At 34.0% G+C, this 19,605-nt stretch overlaps 1 protein-coding gene across 1 annotated transcript; it reads right to left on the reverse strand.

The window, feature by feature from the left end:
* Positions 1-250: 250 nt before the first annotated feature.
* On the reverse strand, positions 251-19,596 carry LOC105337522 (sperm-associated antigen 1). Its single transcript, XM_011442256.4, has 23 exons — positions 19,519-19,596; positions 18,251-18,424; positions 17,840-17,914; positions 17,486-17,570; positions 17,013-17,132; positions 16,646-16,704; positions 15,539-15,642; positions 15,103-15,161; positions 14,631-14,730; positions 14,283-14,360; positions 10,884-10,990; positions 10,199-10,405; positions 9,144-9,771; positions 8,405-8,579; positions 8,183-8,263; positions 7,401-7,749; positions 6,615-6,812; positions 5,735-5,848; positions 5,019-5,283; positions 3,822-4,343; positions 3,388-3,462; positions 3,151-3,246; positions 251-2,173 (listed from the first exon to the last, which is right to left on the reverse strand). Exons 2-23 carry the CDS (start codon positions 18,391-18,393, stop codon positions 2,079-2,081), a joined length of 3,735 nt encoding a protein of 1,244 aa, XP_011440558.3. The 5' UTR covers positions 18,394-18,424; positions 19,519-19,596; the 3' UTR covers positions 251-2,078.
* Between the last annotated feature and the right edge of the window lie 9 nt (positions 19,597-19,605).

Here is a 19,605-nt window from a genome sequence, read left to right on the forward strand (position 1 = left end):
AAAAATGTAAAATCTTGAACTCTATAATCTTAAATAAAACCATATTGATCTCGAGGCAAAAAGGTCAATTTCTCTACATCTGTTTTTCAGCCATCGTCTTCTTTCTTTCTCCTTCTTTTGAGGGACAATACATCCCTAAATTAGAATGGGAAACACCAGGAGTTAAGTGCTTGCATGGATATCTTGTGTGCTAGTTGGAAACTCCTGGCGCATAATGTAAATTACATGTATACATAATATAACAACTGAATGGCTTTGTTCAACGTTTTAATGTCAATCACATAAATATCTCCATCATAATGAAAAAAACAGACACACACAGAGATCACTGTGATAAAATGCAACAATCACTCCACATAATACTTTTTCTCTCCACGTTTTCCAGTCCTCTGGAACGACAAATTACTAACCAATGGATACAGGCATGTATATCCGAAATATCCAAATATAAATATCCAAAATATGGAATTTTGTCATCTTAATTATTCATAAATTGCACCAAGAGTAAAAAAAGAAAATACATACATGTACAACTATGCACTTGTAAGCATTTCTGAAAAAAGTCCTGGACTTCACTGACAACTTTTCATTTGACATCATTTCAGTTTCTTTGGCATCATTATTACCCTTCTAATTTTGTTTTAGAACTCGTATAGATGCTACACACTCAGTGTCACATATCTGTATAATGACATAATGACCCCCCTCCCCCCCAAAAAAAAATTAAAATAGAAATGTGTAAATGTAGCTATTTTATGTGATTTATTGTCTGCCCTTTCAATTGATAAATTTATGATGCATTCCACTGCCTCATCAACAACCCTTATAGTTTTGAACAGATATGACTTGCATTCATTGGGTTTAGGGGTTGAAAAGGGAGAGGGGGGTATCCTGACCTTATGAAGTAACTCAGCCACATGTATATATTTATCTGCAGCAAGATAGATAACTACTTTAACCTTGTAACATTTAGTTTCCTGTGTGCTGATATTTAATGCAAATACTGGTAATTGCAATGCTGTAGAATATTAAGACACTCATTCCTTATTTTGAAATTACCTTCTAATTTATAGTATGTTTTACAATGTTTTTCCCCTATTCTTCTACTACAAAGTCTTAACCAGTGTCAATTCATTTAGAAGTCACAAAAAAACCAACAGAAAAATTGCTGTCTCAGATTATCATACCAAATGAACACAAATGTACAAATTATGCAATTTTGTAAACAGAAGAGAAAATTCCCCATAAAGCTAACTTAATGAACCATTGTAATAAACAGGGGAAAATATGAATTAATTAAGGTAATTATCTATTACCACATAAAGTAATTAATTACCAGACAGAAAATTGTTAAATGAGTCTAAAAGGCTGCATAGACCAAATAATCTTCAAGGTCTGTTCTGAATCAGGAGAATTCATTAATTAAGAAAAGCATCCACTTGGTGGAAAAAAAAAATACAAAATTGAAAAGACAAAAGCCATGGATATTCATGCTTAAAAATCAATGGATGATACAAAATTAAGACAACCTTTTATCAAGAAACAAAAAAAACTTTTCTCAAAAAAAGAGAAGGTAATGAAAAGAAGACAAAATCCCTGGACACTCAAAACCTTATACTGGTAAATTTGCAATGAAAACAAAAAATACCCCATAGAAATACAAAGTGAAAATTAAAAATTTAAGGTGCTTTTGTAGTGAAGTGTTTACAATAAAACAGCCTTCAAATTGCATGTGTGCAGTGTTTAGATATAGTTCATGGCAAAAAAATCTTACGTAATGCATAACAAACACATCATCACTACACTAGAAGAATGTGTAGGTGTTAAGTCATGAGCTCGTCTGATTGGCTGATATGTGTGAATTCAATTTCAAAGGTCAAGTCAACCAAAATCTACTAAAAGTGCATAGTTATGAAGGCATTGCAGGTGAATTTGACAAGAGATGAATAGTAATTGTTTATGGTCAAAATTAAGCATTTAGTAAGAAATCTTCTTTGGGTAATTACCAGGACTTCCCAACCTAGTTCTTTTAATTAGCATAATTATTATCACAAGAATTTAGTTATGAGTTATAGGAGTTAGACTCCATAGTCTTTCTTCAATCTTGACAAGTCCTCAGAGCTATACTGAGTGGAGGCAGTTTGCTGAAGGCGAGAAAACACACTCTGGAGATCTAAAATAAACAAAAGAAGAATTCATTTAAAAATAATCTTGAATTAACGACCTCCGATCCTCAACAATATTTGATAACTCTAAATTATCCGGAATTTTTTTATTTGTACTATAAATCTGCCTTTTATATAGACAATTTAATTACCGTAGTCTTGAATATCTTGAATTGTTAATATTACTTAAATTCATTCTATGAACTGATTGGCATGGTGGATCCACTATCTAGAGGTAAAGGGATTCTAGTGACTGATGCACTGGTACAGCCGTTTTTTTTTTCTAATTAGATCACAACATGTATACGTTATTAATTCCATTATATTCATCTCGGCCAAAATTGCAGTGACTTTATAAAATGCATGAATGCATAAATTTTTTTTTTTTAATTTTATTTCATTTATAAAGTTTGAAGGATAAATATCATTTTTAGGATGATAAAAATACTTTGAGGCTAGACCCTTAACATTAACTTAAACGGTAACTGCAATACTGACAATTTTTCCATCAATTTTTCCATTTTTCCATTAATTTGGCTCCATGTTCCTGACACTTATGGTAGAGTAGCTCACTTCTGATCTCAGTCTCAATCTCACAAGAGAAAAATATAGTGGGCAAGAGAGACTGAGATCCAAAAAGTTCAAGATAATCCATACACATGTCTTTAAGATTTTTCATTTAGATCCGTCAAGTAAAATTAAGAATCATAGAAACAAGGGAGCCCCAGGGTGATGTTTCAAGAAATATGGTAGATTCATACATGTAAGTAAGAAATATATAAGCAGGTCTCTAAGGAATCACAAAAATATTGTTTTTAAAACAACATGGATTTGAGAAGAAATTTAAAACAATTAAACCCTATGGATCAATCATCTCAAGAAATCGATTGACCACATCTACAGCAATGAAACACCAATGACTCTATAAAAGTCTAGATTTCAAAACTATTGTAAAGCAGAGATACATGTACAAATCTTGGCTTACCTTTCTTTTCTGCAGGAGACAAAAACATGGATATCATCGAGAACCTCGGAACTTTGGTCAGATGAGACAGTATACTGTAACTTAGATCCAGGTCACCTGTGTGTAAGACAAAAAAATTGATTTTCAAATGTTGTTCCATAAATTCTGCCTGCTTTATCTCCTCAGGCCACTATAGATTTTTCTCAGATTCAGAATTTTCTGCCAAATTCCTGATGGAGGCTGACAGTGAAGATTTACCTTGCTTGATCAATTTCTCTGCCACACACTTGGTGATTTGGTTCAGCATTCCACCATCTAGTTTGTTGCTGATGACTGGAAGTAAATGAAAAATAAATAAATGTGGCATGTGATTAATTGCCTTATTTTGAAAATAAATGGACTGATAAACATTTTGTGTAACTGAACAAAACTTAGTGTCAATGTAAAATCAAGTAAGACAAAAATCAAAGAGAAAACCTCAATCAAACAGACTTAGAGAGAGAGAGAGAGAGAGAGAAAGAGAGAGAGAGAGAAAGAGAGAGAGAGAGAGAGAACTGGCTTAAAGTCTTATGATTCTCAAAGCACATGAAAACTTATGAAATTTTAATTCTAAACAAATAGATCAAAAACTTCAAAGTAAAAATAAAAAAATCCAGCTGCTAAAAATACACATACTATGTTAGAAATATTACCTTGAGGCAAGTCTTTAGGAGGAATCTGCCTCAGTAAGTCAGCATAGGGCTGTAATTCGGAGACGTTCTTCAGAGAATTCCATGCCTGAATGAACTCGTAGGGCGTGGCCTTTTCTAGTCGAGGCGCAGTGGGGGGAACCACAGGGAGGCCAGTACTAGTGGCCTTTATACTGGATTTCTGAACAGGTTTGGTAGAAGACGGAGACTTTTCAGCACCCTGAGACTTTGATGAAGCTACAGGAGATTTCTCCTCCGAACTTGACTTTGTTTCTGTTGGTCTTGCTGAGGACTGCTCCCCTGAAGCTTTGTTTTTCTTCCCCTTCTTTTTGGACTTGGATTCTTGATGACTCTGGGGTTCAGTGAGCGTGGCACTTGGGTGATGACTAGGGGGTGGAGCAGTAGGGGTGGTGTGTCCAGATTTTGGAGCAGGCTCTTGTTTGTGGGTCGTCTGTTTTACACCAGACTGATGCGAAGGGGTTGGAGCCTCTTTCTCAATTTCCTTTTTGCTGTCTGACTGTTTTTCTAAAATAACAAGAATTTTCCTCTCTAAAGTTTGTTTAAAAAAAATTTTCAATAGAAAATTATCAATGGCAAAAAATGCTGTTTTTCAACTTTAATTACCCAAAGAGTACAAAAGATAAAAGAAACCTGATCCTCAAAAGATCTTCAAATTCCTTTCATGATTGCAGGAATATTTACATGAGGTTTAAAGTCAAGAAGTTTATGAAAATTTTAATTTTTTCTTCACTATTCCCTAAGAGAAATAAACAATTTATAAATGCAGTAATGTTTACATAAGGTTTACATATATATTTTCAATGAAAATGCATCGAAATTTATGATTTTTGCTACACAATTCCCAAAAAGCAACGAAGTTTTAGGAAAAAATTATATCAATTTAACCCATAATGAACACCACACAGACATTCTGAAATCAATTACTGTGGTTTCATTAATATTCAAGGGCATCAATTTTCGTGAATATTAAAGTGAAAATCACAGTTTCAAGGATACGTAAATTCGTGGCCAATGACCCTATCAATACAAAATGTTAATAAAAATTGCACTTCAATGAACATTTAATTTCGTGGATCAACTAAACAACGAAATCCGCGAAAATTGGTATTCAACGAATATTGATGAAACCACAGTACTGCATGTATGTCATGACCTGAGAGACACCATGAGTTGTCCTACCTTCCGACTCCACTTCCTCGATGATCATCCTCTTCCTCGTTTTCTGTTTCCCTTTCTTGGAGTTGGACTTTTCTTCTGCTTGACTGGACTCTTGCTTTGCAGCTTTTGGTGCACTAGGTTTTGAACTCGCTGCTACCTGAGCTGACTTTTCATTGGAGGATGACTGACATTTGACCTTTGAGGTCTTGTTTTCATTGGCTGCCTTTGTTTCCTTTTCGTTTGAGCCGGTACTGCTAGAGCTTTCAGTTGGACGAGATTTTAGCTCCTGGAATAAGTTGAAACTTAATTAATTAAAAAATAATTAAACTAATAGAGCAGCTTTGTTCATCTCAGTCAATCTGTACTTGTAGAATTTTACTTTAAGTTTTATAATAAAATGTATATGACTGTACATAATTGCATAAAACTTTATACTGGTAAATCTTGTATACAGTGAAATTTCCAGTGGTAAATGAAGAGCACACAACATAAGCATAGAAATAGTGAAAACATTGACCAAGACCAACATAAAAGCTATATAAGATGGCAGGTGAATTTCCTAACATCATATTCCAGAATTCTACGGAAAAATAAGTACAATACACTTTATGGTTGTTTGCATGGCTCTTAATCCCAGAGATCACCAATAGTTTCATATTTGAACAATTAACAATGTGTATTCACCCCTCACGACTTTTCCCTATTTTTTCTTTAGTATAAATGTACATTATCTGTACCTTTCTCCAGTAGTCCTTGACTACCTCTATTTCCCGCTGTGCTGCCGTGTTTTTGGGGTCCACTTTCAGTAAGTGAACCAGGTCACTCAAGCTGTCCTTATATCTCTTCAGCATCTACATCACACAACACAAAATCATTGCTAAAGCAGTACTGTGATTTCATTAATATTCAAGGGTATAAATTTTCGTGGATAAACTTAAAATCACAGTTTCAAGGATACGTAAATTCGTGTCCAATGACCCTATCAATACAAAATTATAATAGAAATTGCACTTCAATGAACATTTAATTTCGTGGATCAACTGAACAACGAAATCCACGAAAATTGGTATTCAACGAAGATTGATGAAACCACAGTATGTTTTAACACAGAGAAACTTTGTATTTTGGACATACTGTAGAATCATGTGAATTTGTGGATCGGTGCTTATTTTTTCATAGATTTCTTGGATACTCTTCATCCACGAATTAAAAATTTTCCACAAAATGTAAAACATTGAATTTATTCTATATAAGTGGGCAAACAGGAAATGTACCGGTACTATGCACTAAAACTATAGACATAATGTAGAACCATTAGAATTCAATGTGGCTTGATTTTCAGGAATATCATACAAACTCTTCATTTACAAATTAAAAAATCATAGTATATTCCACACATTATAAAATATTGTATTTTCTCTACATAATGTACAGGATGCCCAATGGCATAATATTTTAAACCCACAGACTCCCCCTCAAAAAATTAGCAATCTATGAAAATTGGCCTCAATGATTTTTGATCCATACACATTTTCTTCTCTGAATTTATCTCTAAAATTATGTAAGAAAATATGTATGTAATGGAGTATTTTATATTACAATGAATTTTTCTAGTACCTTTTTGGCCTGGGCTCTTCTGAACAAAGCTTTAACATTGTCTTTTTCTATTGATAGTGCTGCTGTACAGTCTTGTTCCGCTTCCTCTGGTTGGTTGATCCTGATGTAACACAGCGCCCGATTGGTGTAACTGACAGTCTGCTTGGGGTCTAACTCGACACATCGGGTATAACACTCGATGGCTGATTTGAAATCCGACTATAAAATACAAATAGCAAATACTGTGGTTTCATCAATATTCGTTGAATACCAATTTTCGTGGATTTCGTTGTTAAGTTGATCCACGAAATTAAATGTTCATTGAAGTTCAATTTCAAGTAACATTTCGTATTGATAAGGATCATTGGCCACGAAATTATGTATCCTTGAAACTGTGGTTTTCAGAAAATCCACAAAAATTGATACCCACGAAAATTAATGAAACCACTGTACACTGTATCCATCAAACTTTAACAATTTAAGAAAGCTTACCAATTTTGATCTTTTTTGATATTCCAAAATATGGAACTTGCATATTTAAATGGACATACATATGTGGAGTTACTATCATAAAACTATTTAATTATAAATACACAAGTTAATTAAATGATTATAAATGTTCAATAACTTTGATTCATAAGTGAGCTCCTCTAAATTAATACAAAAAGAATAGCACTGTAAAGTATGACTGGACTTTGTAATATTCTACTTCCAAATGAGTTCGATTGTACTATATCTGTGTGCAGAGATGCAGAGGACTATGGGTAGTTTGTTGTAATATTATGATGACACTTATTTCTTACGCACCTTTTTTACACACTCATTTCCTCTGCTCTTAACCTCCTCAAACGATTCTTCCTTTGCAGGTTTCTTCGATGAATCACTGGTGGCTTTGTCTGGAGTAGATGTAGGTGCTGCTGTTGCTGATGATGAAGATGTGGATGATGATGGTACTGACGATGAAGGCTGTGTCTGTGAAGAAGATACTGATGATGAGGGTGATGATTTCTGAGATGACTGAGATGTAAATAAGGAAGAGCTAGCAGCTTCCTCTGGTGTCCGTATATCTGGGACTTCCCAGTGTAACACTGAGGGAATTCTGGGTAATTTTTCCCTCCATCTTGGACCATCTACAGACTGTAGATGACTTTGGCACCTGAAAATCAATTACCACAAACAAGGTTAAAAAATTCCTCCTACATAATAACCAAAATCTAATTAAACAAAATGATTCTTACAAATTAAATACTGTGGTTTCATCAATATTCATTGAATACCAATTTTTCTTGATTTCGTTTCATCATTAAGTTGATCCACAAAATTAAGTGTTCATTGAAGTGCAATTTCTATGAACATCTTGTATTGATAGGGTGATTTTCACTTTATCCATGAAAATTGATACCCTTGAATATTAATGAAACCACAGTAGTCACTGATAACACTTGTCATAAAATCTATAACTGTTATCATAATAGTACATTTTATAGGTTCTGAAAGAGCGACAATGGAATTATTGAATTTCCAGTGCATTTACAATATGAATAATGCACAGCTGGGTACTAACTTGCAATTTGCCTTACAAAACCTACCTGGACGAACCACGATGAGCAAAATCAATTGAGTTGTCTATGTTGATAACATGCTTGAAGTCTACGTAAGCTTTCCTGTAACTATAAACATTCAAAGGAATTAATTTCCAGTCTTATCATTATAATATAAGTAAAACCACAGTTAATATTGGTGGTAACTACCTGTAATTCTTTGGTAAGCATTACACCTTCTCTCCTTCAACACATAATTAAACCACTCACTTTTCTAGAATTTCGTAGGCGTTTCCTCGCCGCAGTAGCGGTTTGATGGAGTGAGGCAGCAGCTCTAAAGCCGCGGTGCAGTCCTTGATTGCGGCAGCACAGTGCCCCGTCTTGATCTGGCAGGCGGCTCTGTTACTGTGTATCAGGGATCTATTCACCACCTGGTCTGATTTTTCTGAAGATATATACAAATAATCTTCTAAAAAATCTAATAGGCTATCAGTAACTTATTCTCCACCTTGTCTGGTTTTTCCATATAAATAAAATTTCTTATATAAAATTCATGAATTTGTCTAGCATTTTTCTAAAACATCACTTGAAGAAATTGCAATAATTCAAAGTTATTGTATTCCCTTATCAAAATTCAAATGCATGAAGATGTAATTTTTTTCACATGTATCTGATATTTTTATTGAGTTGCTTTTATCTGTAGATCACTCATTTATGACTGTCAGTCAATTTATAGTACATTTGTACAATGCATCAAAAATACCGCACAGAACTTTTTAAAACCTCAAATCCTTTGACAGCTAGTATGTGAGTTACATGTAGATAAAAAACTAAACCTCTTAAATAATAATTACCACCAGTACACTACCAACTTTAATATGAACATGTACAAATGATTCAAATTGATTCCTTTATGTTATTCAATCAAAAAACTAAAATAATATTTTGTTATTTCAGCATGTTCAGAGAAGTTCTTGGTACAGATTAATGTAAGAAATTTAATTGTTACCTTTTTCAAGCCTGTTGAGGGCCTCTGTATATTTATGAACAGCATCCCCGTACTGACCCTCCCGGAATAACTTGTTTCCCTCCTCCCTCAGTTTCGCAATGGGGCCAGGTAAAGGGTACTGTATAAATACTGGCCTCACAGGGGCTAGCTCCTCTGGAGGTTTCTCAACAACAGCGCTGGACGCCATTGCTTCATGGGAACCAGTTTTCTTGCTTGGTTCCTCATCTACTCTATTGCTTTCGACGGAAGCATTGGCAATGTTCTCGTTTTCAGAGTTCTCAATTTCCTGAAGTGAAAGTCCACTAGATTCCGTCTGCGTAACACTTTGTGCAGGTCTTGTGTCTGTACTGCTACTTTCACTTTCTCCTACATTTTTACTTTCACTTTCAACATTACTGATGTCTTTTTCTTCAGGTCTTGTTCGCAAAGTAGTAAATCCCTCCTTGTCTTGTGAAGAAACTTCTTCTTCCTCCCAAATGTCTTTGCTGTCAGATTTTTGTTTGGGCGATCTGTGAAACCCATTCACCATTGGCTTGTTTTCCTTTTTGTTGGTTTCTGTTTTCTTTGTCTTGTTCAGTTCTTGTGATTTTACACTTACTGTAGCTTTCTTTTTCTCAAAGCTTTTCTTCTGAATTAGAAAATGCGAAGATAAAATTTAAAGGTCTTTCATTTAAACGAGCATTAATTCTGTCTAAATACTGTAAACGTACTACATTTGGCTGTGAATTCTATTTAGCCCTTTTGGTGGAATGCGGCTTACGCTAAATCAAGTACATCATTAAATGCCATGCAAATATGTATAAAAATAGCCACATTCAGGAATACGCAAATTAAAATCCACGCCAACTTGTTCAAATCCTTGTTTCTACCAAATATCGTACACACCAAATATTATAAGTTTACAGTATATTGTATGTGTATTTGCATCCTACTAGGATGTATATCTAATATATGTATTGATCAAAGGTAGCATAGACTAAACTCACAGACTCAATAGACTAAACTCACAGACTCAATAGACTCAACTCACAGACTCAATAGACTCAGATTCCTACCTCCTCTACAACAATCTCTTCATCAGCGGACTCCTCTTCCTCTTCAACTTCCTCAATCACCATCTTCTTTCCCTTCTTTGTCTTCTTCTCCTCCTCCTCCTCCTCTTCTCCTACTTCCTCGATGACCATCCTCCTCCCCTTCTCTTTCTTAGCCTTCTTTTCTTCTTCATACTTCTTCTCTTCCTTATGAAGTTCTTGAATCAATTCCTTAAACACAGATCATATTAATATTATTTAAGAAAAAACATTGATTTTGTGTATACAGAAAACAAAAAAACGAATCTCACCAAATCAAGTTATATTCATTTTAAAAAGAAAGAATTCAATAAATTTTCAAAAGCATAGAGACATTAAATGTTGAAGCAGAAGAGGTCTACCATAAATTCCTTATTCAACGCAAGTACTTAATTTCATGATTCCGCCATTAATATAGTATCTCATGCACAAAACTTTTGTTATAATTTATCATAATTCAAAACTGTCAGAAAAAGTGAGAAATTTATAACCTGCAAGGGATGCTTTCGATTTTCTGTAGATATTATTTCCTAACATTGAATTAAGTATCTACAGTACTGACCAACCCGGGTTCGGGGGGGGGGGGGGGGGGGGGGGGGGGGGGGGTAGAGCTGTATAATGAAAAAAATCACAATTTTTTTAATCATGACCTTTGTGATTGATGTTTTACCTCTGCACGCTTGTTATTAGGTTCCAGTTCTAAAGCAAGCTGAAAGTCGGCCAAAGCCTCCCTGAAACACTTCTTTCCTTTCTGTGCAGTTCCTCTTCTCAGAAGAGCTATTTATAAATACAATGGTGAAGACCTCGTAAGTTAATAGAACTTGTGTCCTAACCATTTGTATATGTATGCTATACATGTACATATATACAATAAAATATGTTCAAATCAAATCAAAATAAATACAAGAAGCATATTTTGAAACCAATAAAAAAATTACAAAGTTCTATTTAACAATTTCTTCTTTGATGCGAGTTACTTTTTACCAAAGAATAATTGTACAGGTAAATATCGGTATCTCGAACATGGGATATCTCGAATACCCCGGTTATGTCGAAGTCGGCCGCCGGTCCCGGCCGTTTTCCCTATATATATGATTTAAAAAACTACTGATATCTCGAATACGGTTATCTCGAATACCCCGCTTATGTCGAAGTATGTTTACGGTCCCAATAACAAATTTTACCCTGGTTATCTCGAAGTGAAGTCAATTTTCCGGTCTGCTAATCGCACCCCGCATGTCGTGTCCTCGTTATTCTCGCCCGCGGCAATTCACACCTTTTCTCAAGACTGATAGTCTATTAACTCCACGCTTAGCCAGTGCAGCTATCGATGACACGGTAATTGTTATAACAGCTTGGGTATATACTCTGGTGATTGATAAAACAAACAAGTTCACAGCTCCCAAAAGTAAGCACCCCTAACATTACCGATAATATGAATAACTAGACACGATCTCGTTGCGAGCAACGAGGAGGTCTTCCGTCCGATTTTTAGAATAAGGTACGATCTTGCTCTTGATCTTCGTCAACGAGACATATCTTGAAATGGAGATGGGATCTAAGAGTAATGTGTGAAAGACTATCTACCACTTTGGTGTCCATTATTTGGGGGATAAGCTCCTTTTTCTTCATATTAGGTAAAAGGTATTTTTGTGTACCGCTAATAAGTTTTTTTTAATTGGTTACCGTTCTTGAGATATTTGGGGAATATCGTTTTGATATCCACTCATTTTAGAGTCCTGATAAAAAACAATATATGGTTGTACATTGTTAACTACATTATTTGAGCATCTTCTGCTTAATTTTGCTTTTCAGAATTTTCCATCATTTCGAGATATTGAGGATCAAATTTTGGACTTCTGGCCCCTTAAAACCCTAATTACATAATATAGAAGTAAATGATTGCCATGTATAGGTAAATAACCTTAGAATGAACTTAATTGCCTCTATAACGTATCACAAAATATTTGACAGTAAAAAGTTATCATTACAAGACTTTAGAGCCCCCTCAGCCCCTTATTTGAAGGGCCAGTCCCTAGTTCTTGATTTCAAATGAAAGCTCTAATCAATTCAAACACATTTTGTTCAACAACTGTTTACCAATTTTGTACCGTTCTCGAGATATCTTGAAAGGGTCGTTTTAGGGGCCGACCCTGTAACTCCTTTTAGGGACAGCATAACAAAGAAATTTAGTTGCAGATTGTTAAGCTCAATATTTTTTGCAGTTTCTGTTCAATATTGCTTATCAAAATTATCCTCCATTTTGAGATATTGAGCATCAAAGTTTTGGACTTCTGGCCCTTTAAAATCCCTAATTACGTAACATAGGAGTAAACGATTGCCATGTATAGTTAAATAACGTTAGAATGAACATAATTGCTTCTATAACGTATCACAAAATATTTCACGGTAAAAAGTTATCATTTAAAGACTTTAGAGCCCCCTCAGCCCCTTATTTGAAGGGCCAGTCCCTAGATCTTGATTTCAAATGAAAGCTCTAATCAATTCAAACACATTTTGTTCAACAAGTGTTTACAAATTTTGTACCGTTCTCGAGATATCTTGAAAGGGTCGTTTTAGAGGCCAACCCTTTTAACTCCTTTTAGGGGCCGCATAACAAAGAAATTATGGTTGCAGATTGTTAAGCTCAATATTTTGAGCATTTTCTGTTCAATATTGCTTATCAACATTATCCTCCATTTTGAGATATTGAGCATCAAAGTTTTGGACTTCTGGCCCCTTAAAATCCCTAATTACGTAACATATGAGTAAATGATTGCCATGTGTAGGTAGATAACGTTAGAATGAACATAATTTCTTCTATAACGTATCACAAAATATTTCACAGTAAAAAGTTATCATTAAAAGACTTTAGAGCCCCATCAGCCCCTTATTTGAAGGATCAGCCCCTTTTTCTTGATGTCATATGACAGCTCTTGACTTTATAAAGATTTTTTGTTCTACATATTATAACAAAATACAATCGAGAAAAGAGATATTAAAAGAAAACCACGAAAAATCACGACGCTTTTTTAACTGTAATTTTCGAGCTCGGGCGAGCTTCGGTGCTTTTGGTCACAGGAAAATATATATACCACATGTCAGATCTACAACCTTTTGTCTATAATCCCTGAAATTTTGAACTCAATATCTTAAATCGTTTCTGAGTTTACCCCTGGACAAGCCGACCCTCTGAAAATCGTTAAATTGTTAATAACTCAAAACCGGAAGTGACGTCATCATTAAAAAAAATTTCCAATTAGGTTCAGATCATTATCCATCAGACCTGAAAGTTTCATGTAAATCGGTGGAGTAGGTTTAGAGAAATCGCGTACACAAAATTGGTTGGAAAAAAAAAGAAAAAAAATAATAATAATAGGGAAAAAGAAACCGAACGAAAACAATAAGGTCTTCCGTTGGAAACGGAAGACCTTAATGATGCACGCTACTTATAAAGCAAACAAGTTCACGGTCACTCAATTACCAAATAGCGCAGCGTAAATTATCGTATAATCGATATCGATGCATGATCAAAGTGAACTTCTACTTAATGAATAATATACCAAAAATATATTTGATAACACACACTAAATCATGATAAATTACCAACGCGCTGATTTAAATATAACAAATTTTATTTCTAATGTGAACAAAAATCAAACAATTAACACATTTGTCTTTGGCTATAAAAGATGGTACAGAATTCTGTACATCATTCAACAACATGTCTCAACACAGCAAAGACATAAATTCTTATCTAAGTGTATATGTGCAATGTCTATAAATGTCTATAAATAAAACATCGTTTCAATATTCCGTCTTTTTATTTCCGTTCATACCGGTTCTCAAATTATAGTGCATATAAGGACTTCCTGTGTTAACATGTCAGGACAAAAACAAAAACACTAATGGAGTCGAAGAATTTCGACTTCGGATATCTCGAACACCCGGATATCTCGAAGTTTTTCCGTGGTCCCTCGAACTTCGAGATATCGATATTTAACTGTACTTTAAAACATTAGTGTATTCATGTAAAATTTTTCTGGATATAACAGTGTTGGTTGAATACCTTTGATGTTTTTGGGCTCCCAAGACAGAACCTTGTCACAATCAGACTCGGCTTTCATCCACTCTTTGGTTTTCAAATCTGAGGGAGAAGAACAAAATACACTAGAAATATTAGAGGGTGGATAACGTGTAGCACTTATAATATTTATTTATCTATCTATTCATTCACTGAGAGAGAGAGAGAGAGAGAGAGAGAGAGAGAGAGAGAGAGAGAGAGAGAGAGAGAGAACAAAGGAGCAAGGGATTTTTTTCCCTTTCATTTCACTTTTTTACATTCAGGGAACTTTGAGAGAGAGAGAGAGAGAGAGAGAGAGAGAGAGAGAGAGAGATAAAAAGAGAAAGTACATACAGGCTAGAGCCCGGTTGTTGTATGAGGGAGGGTTGGGTTGGAGGGATATACTCCTGGAATAGTATGTTATAGCCTCCTGGAAGTCACCAGCTCTGAAAGCCTGAAATTACAATGCAAGTTCTCATTATTTTCAATTTTTTTCTATTTTCTATAAATTTCTGCTTTTTACAATTGATTGACACAGCTTAGACTGAGGAAATTCATTAGATTTTAACACTATCTAAATTAATCTTGATAGTACATATGCTATAGTATGTACTTTTGTGCCAAACAAATGATTATTATTCAGGAAATGCATGCAACTATTATGTATATAGCTATTTTGTTCTTGAATATTTTTAGATATTAAAAATAACTTTTAACATTAAATACATGTGTAGTTCATTTACAAGAAATACTTAATCGAAGGAAAATAGCATATATTTTGTCTTGAATATAAATAAACATTAGGCCTTTTTTTTGATAAACATACCTCATTTCCTTTGTCTTTTTCTCTGTTTGCCTTCATCTCTTTCTCTCGTTCAGACATTCCTTAATCAAAAATACAATCAACAATATTATAACATTTCTATATAACACCTATGTAATCATAAAATTAACATAATATCAATAAGTGATTTTAATACCAGAATCAGAATTTTCCATATCATGAGTTCTTTTGTTTAATACCGTTGCTAGGGCATATTATTATACATTGCCTTTGTCAACACATCCTCCATTTTTTGCCTTCTTGTTAAAAAATTTTGCTTCTATTATCTAAATCTATTAAAAAAAAATCTATCTTTTCAAAAAAGACAAAGGGCTCTTTCATTTGCCCCTGTTGAAGGACTATTTCCTTTGTTGCCTTTATCAAAGGCCTCTTTATTTTATTGCCCTTGTCAAAGGGCCCTTTCTTTTATTGCCCTCACCTGTGGAGTTGATCACATTCTCAATGACTGGCTGAGCGGCGGATTTGCCTGGCTGTTTGGGTTTCTCTTTCTCCACTTCTTCCACTTCTTTCTCCACATCAAACCTTCATTAAATCCAAGTGGTGCATACAGTTTTACAAGCATATGGATTCTATGAATAGATTTGGAATAAAACAGGAAAATTATTTGATATGGGACTTTCTAAATTTGACCTGACTTTGGTTCCTTTATCCATTTTGAAACACATGAGGGTGATGTTAAAAAAATTAAAATCAAAAAATACTGTAAATTCCTAATTAAACGCGAGGAATTAATATCCGCGTAAAATCGCGAGAAGCATCCTTCGCGGATTTTAAAATCTCGCCATTATTTTCTGAGAGTTGAAAACTATAAGAAAAAAGGAGAAAAGTTCAAGGTTCGCGATTTTTTATTCTCGCGATTTGATAAAATCTAGCGGGATCGCGGAATTAAGTACTCGCGTAATATAAGGAATTTACAGTACTCTCTACAGGGTTATTTTTGCCCTATTTATTTTTGCCCTTCTACACTTGCAAAACGTTTTCCCTGTCTTGAAATCGTCTAGACACAGTTGATTTTAAAGAGATATAATTTGAGACATTGGAATTCTCCCAGTCTAAAATTTGCCTACTGACCACAAGGGCGAAAAATCAGGGCGAATATTTCCCTGTATAACAGTAATATGATCGTGTATTTACATTTGCAAATATGTTTCCTTATATGAACCTATAGAATAGTGAAAACGTTCAATTCTGTATGAACTTTTCCCGACGTCACAATGATTATAGCACGCGCTTATCACTTGTCGCTTGGATTATTGTAAACTTAAAATCTTGGTAATTTTTACAGTTCTGAACGATCTGTCTTTTTCAAACGTAAATATAAGTAATTAACAAAAATGTTAAAAAGTTCACCGTGATATGAAGTTGGTTGGTACGTGATCAAATCTACTGAGAAGCCCTTCAAGCTTCACAGGATTTAATCACTTGACCAACCAACTTCACATCCCGGTGAACTTTTTAAATTGCTATTATTTCTTAAATATCACTGCCTCTGTTGTGTTTTATGAATTATTACACCGTTTCTTACTTGTCCCACTCTTTGTAGCTGCGAGGCATCACATTCTTCTTTGATGATTTTTTCTCTTGCTGAAAATATACATTGAACTGACATCATACTCAGTTAATACACAAGAAAGAAATATGTTTCTTGATTTTATTTAAAAAATCAAAAAGCCAACAATAATAACAATGAAATTTTGCTGTAGAAAATACTTTTTAGAATTTTTAATATGTAAATGACTGCTTAAGGTTCATTAGCTCTCTCAATTAGTAATAAATAATATAAACAATTTTTTAAGAGAATATATGGTAAATTAACAAATAATTTGCTTTAGATATGTATTTCAGCTGTTGCTAATTTCATCCAATGAAAAAGCTTCATGTTAGATACTTACTTGAGTGGAGTTCCCACTGAGTGATATAACACCTGATCTGATTGGTGGGAGACTGTGATCATCAAATTCAGACTCTCCATTCACAGAACCCTCAGCTACTTTCATTTCAGATGTCCAGTTCTGAAAATATTTAAATATACATGTTCACTTCCAAGCATTGTTTTAGAGAGAGAGAGAGAGAGAGAGAGAGAGAGAGAGAGAGAGAGAGAGAGAGAGAGAGAGAGAGAGAGAGAGAGAGAGAGAGATTCCAAATAAGGAAGTTATTAAATATCATTAATAACAGCATATTTCACATCTAATAATCTGAATTCAATATGTCTTTAAGGAATTTCACATTAAAAAGCCAAGGACAACAAATCATGCATGAATTTAAAGTGCAGCTTTCTGTTACAAAGTAAATTGATATGCAAGTGGGAACTGCATGGTCATAATAAACCAATGAAAATAAAATATGACACTCCTGGCATGGTTACCTGTAGATCTGACTGCAGACTCTGTCCCTCCGTACGCTCAATCTCATTTATCTTTCTGACTGGGATCTCTTTCCTCAGAATCCGACTACAAAACATTCATAGAATCATCAGACATACTGATACGCAATTGTAAAGTACCTTCCATTAAATAAAAGTAATCAATTTGAAAAACTTGTCATTGATATAAATATCAATAATTACTTCCCCTTACTAAAAATATGAGTTTCTTTAATGCTATTTATACAGCAAGAACTTATATACCAGATAACAGATGTACTTGTTGTGCTCATTTTGTCTTTGAAATCAAAGCCATGTTAACTTGAATCTTCTATAAAAACTCATTATAAATCTGACCTTGTGGGGTTGAGTGCCTCTATCTTCTCTTCACATTGTCTCTCCATTTCTGGGTATCTCCCTTCCTCCCCTGACCTGTAAACAGAAGTTATAACCATTGCAGTTAACAATCAAACGTCCCTTTTTTCCCAGGGAATGGCTGCTCTCAGCAATTACCACTGATGATGAATACAAATTGATCAACAATGCAACTGGTACTTTCAAAATAATTATATCCACTGTTTCATCTAACTGCTATTTTAAGCAGTTTTTTTATAATCCAGGAAACTCACAGCTGAGTGGGAAGGAAGAATCAAATGCCCCCTAAAACTGCTGGTAGTTCAGGAATTCCGGCTAACTAGCTCAATGTATCAAGAATGATGAAATAATATTTACAAAATTTTAGGTCTACATAAAACCCCATAAGCTCACCTCAGAATTCTAAGAATCTTCTCCAGGTACTTGACATCATTGCATTCTTCAATGTATTTGTAATCCAAATGGGCCAAGGGAATATCATACTTCTTGGTAGTGCCCATGTTCAACAAAGAGCTAGCATCCTGTGCTGCAGACATGTTGGAAGCTATTTGATGTATCAGCTATATCCTGCATAAAATCAAATTTGATTGATTTTATTTTGTCCAGTCATATTAGGCAGAATTAAGTCTACACATTTTTCAAATTAAAACTCAGGTGTGTCATTTACTATCTAATGGATGGAATGAACATTAACAGTTCTGAAAACATTATGTAACAGGAATGACAGGCCAGAATGGGATTCAAACCACGACCCATGAATCTCAAGCCAGACCGTGCTCTACCAACTACCATTTTGACTGTCATGATTATATACTGTTACTCCATCATTTTGTGAAACTATAGTTTCTACTCTGTATGTATACTGTTTCTCAATAAACATTTGTTTCATATTTAAGTCTAAATATAGTGGACTACGTAGAAGCTTTTGATATCTAGACATAAATTAACTGCAGAAAAGTTTCAACATTATGTTTTTACTGACCCTTGTCAAATCCAATTGTAGTTAATGAAGCAGAGTTGAAACATTACCACTCAAGACTTAAAAGATTGGATCAATTTGGTAAAAGTCAGTCAAATTTTTTCTAAAGTTAATGCCAATTAAAAGCTTCTTTATATTATGTACATGATTATATACATAGTTCACTATAATTTGTATTCCACAAATATTATCAAAAAATTCTATATCTTTTATTTTTTTTCATGTTCACAATACTTGTTTGTCTAGCATGTATAAATAAGCAAAACCATTTATAAATCCATAAAAAAAATTCCATACATGCATTATTGCTAAATAAACACTGAACGCAAAAATTCTACATGCATTCATGTTTTGAAAGAACAAAATTATTTGAAAAAAAAAGCCCAAAACTATTGAACAGTCCAGTTTTACTATAAAATAACTGTACACGGATATTTCCGTATAATAAAGATATCAGTGTAATTAAGGTTTACGTGTCTTTGCGAAGAAATCCATATAAAGTCTTTCAATTTCCTCCTCATTTCTATGAAAGCATGATAAAAATAAAACCGAAAATAGGAACATTCTGCACAATAACTCTTCTGATTTTAAGGTAGAAGCGCAATATTTTCTTCACCTTTCGTACAGAGATTACTGAAAATATGTTTTAAGATAAGAGTTTTGTACATTTTATTTTACTCACCACTAATACAACTAAATACGTTCGGCGTTGGGAAAGGAATCTGTAACCAAGTTCATGCAGGTTGTTGTCGAATGAAATTTGAATTTT

Source organism: Magallana gigas, chromosome 10, assembly GCF_963853765.1.
Source record: "Magallana gigas chromosome 10, xbMagGiga1.1, whole genome shotgun sequence".
Classification (NCBI taxonomy): Eukaryota; Metazoa; Mollusca; class Bivalvia; order Ostreida; family Ostreidae; genus Magallana; species Magallana gigas.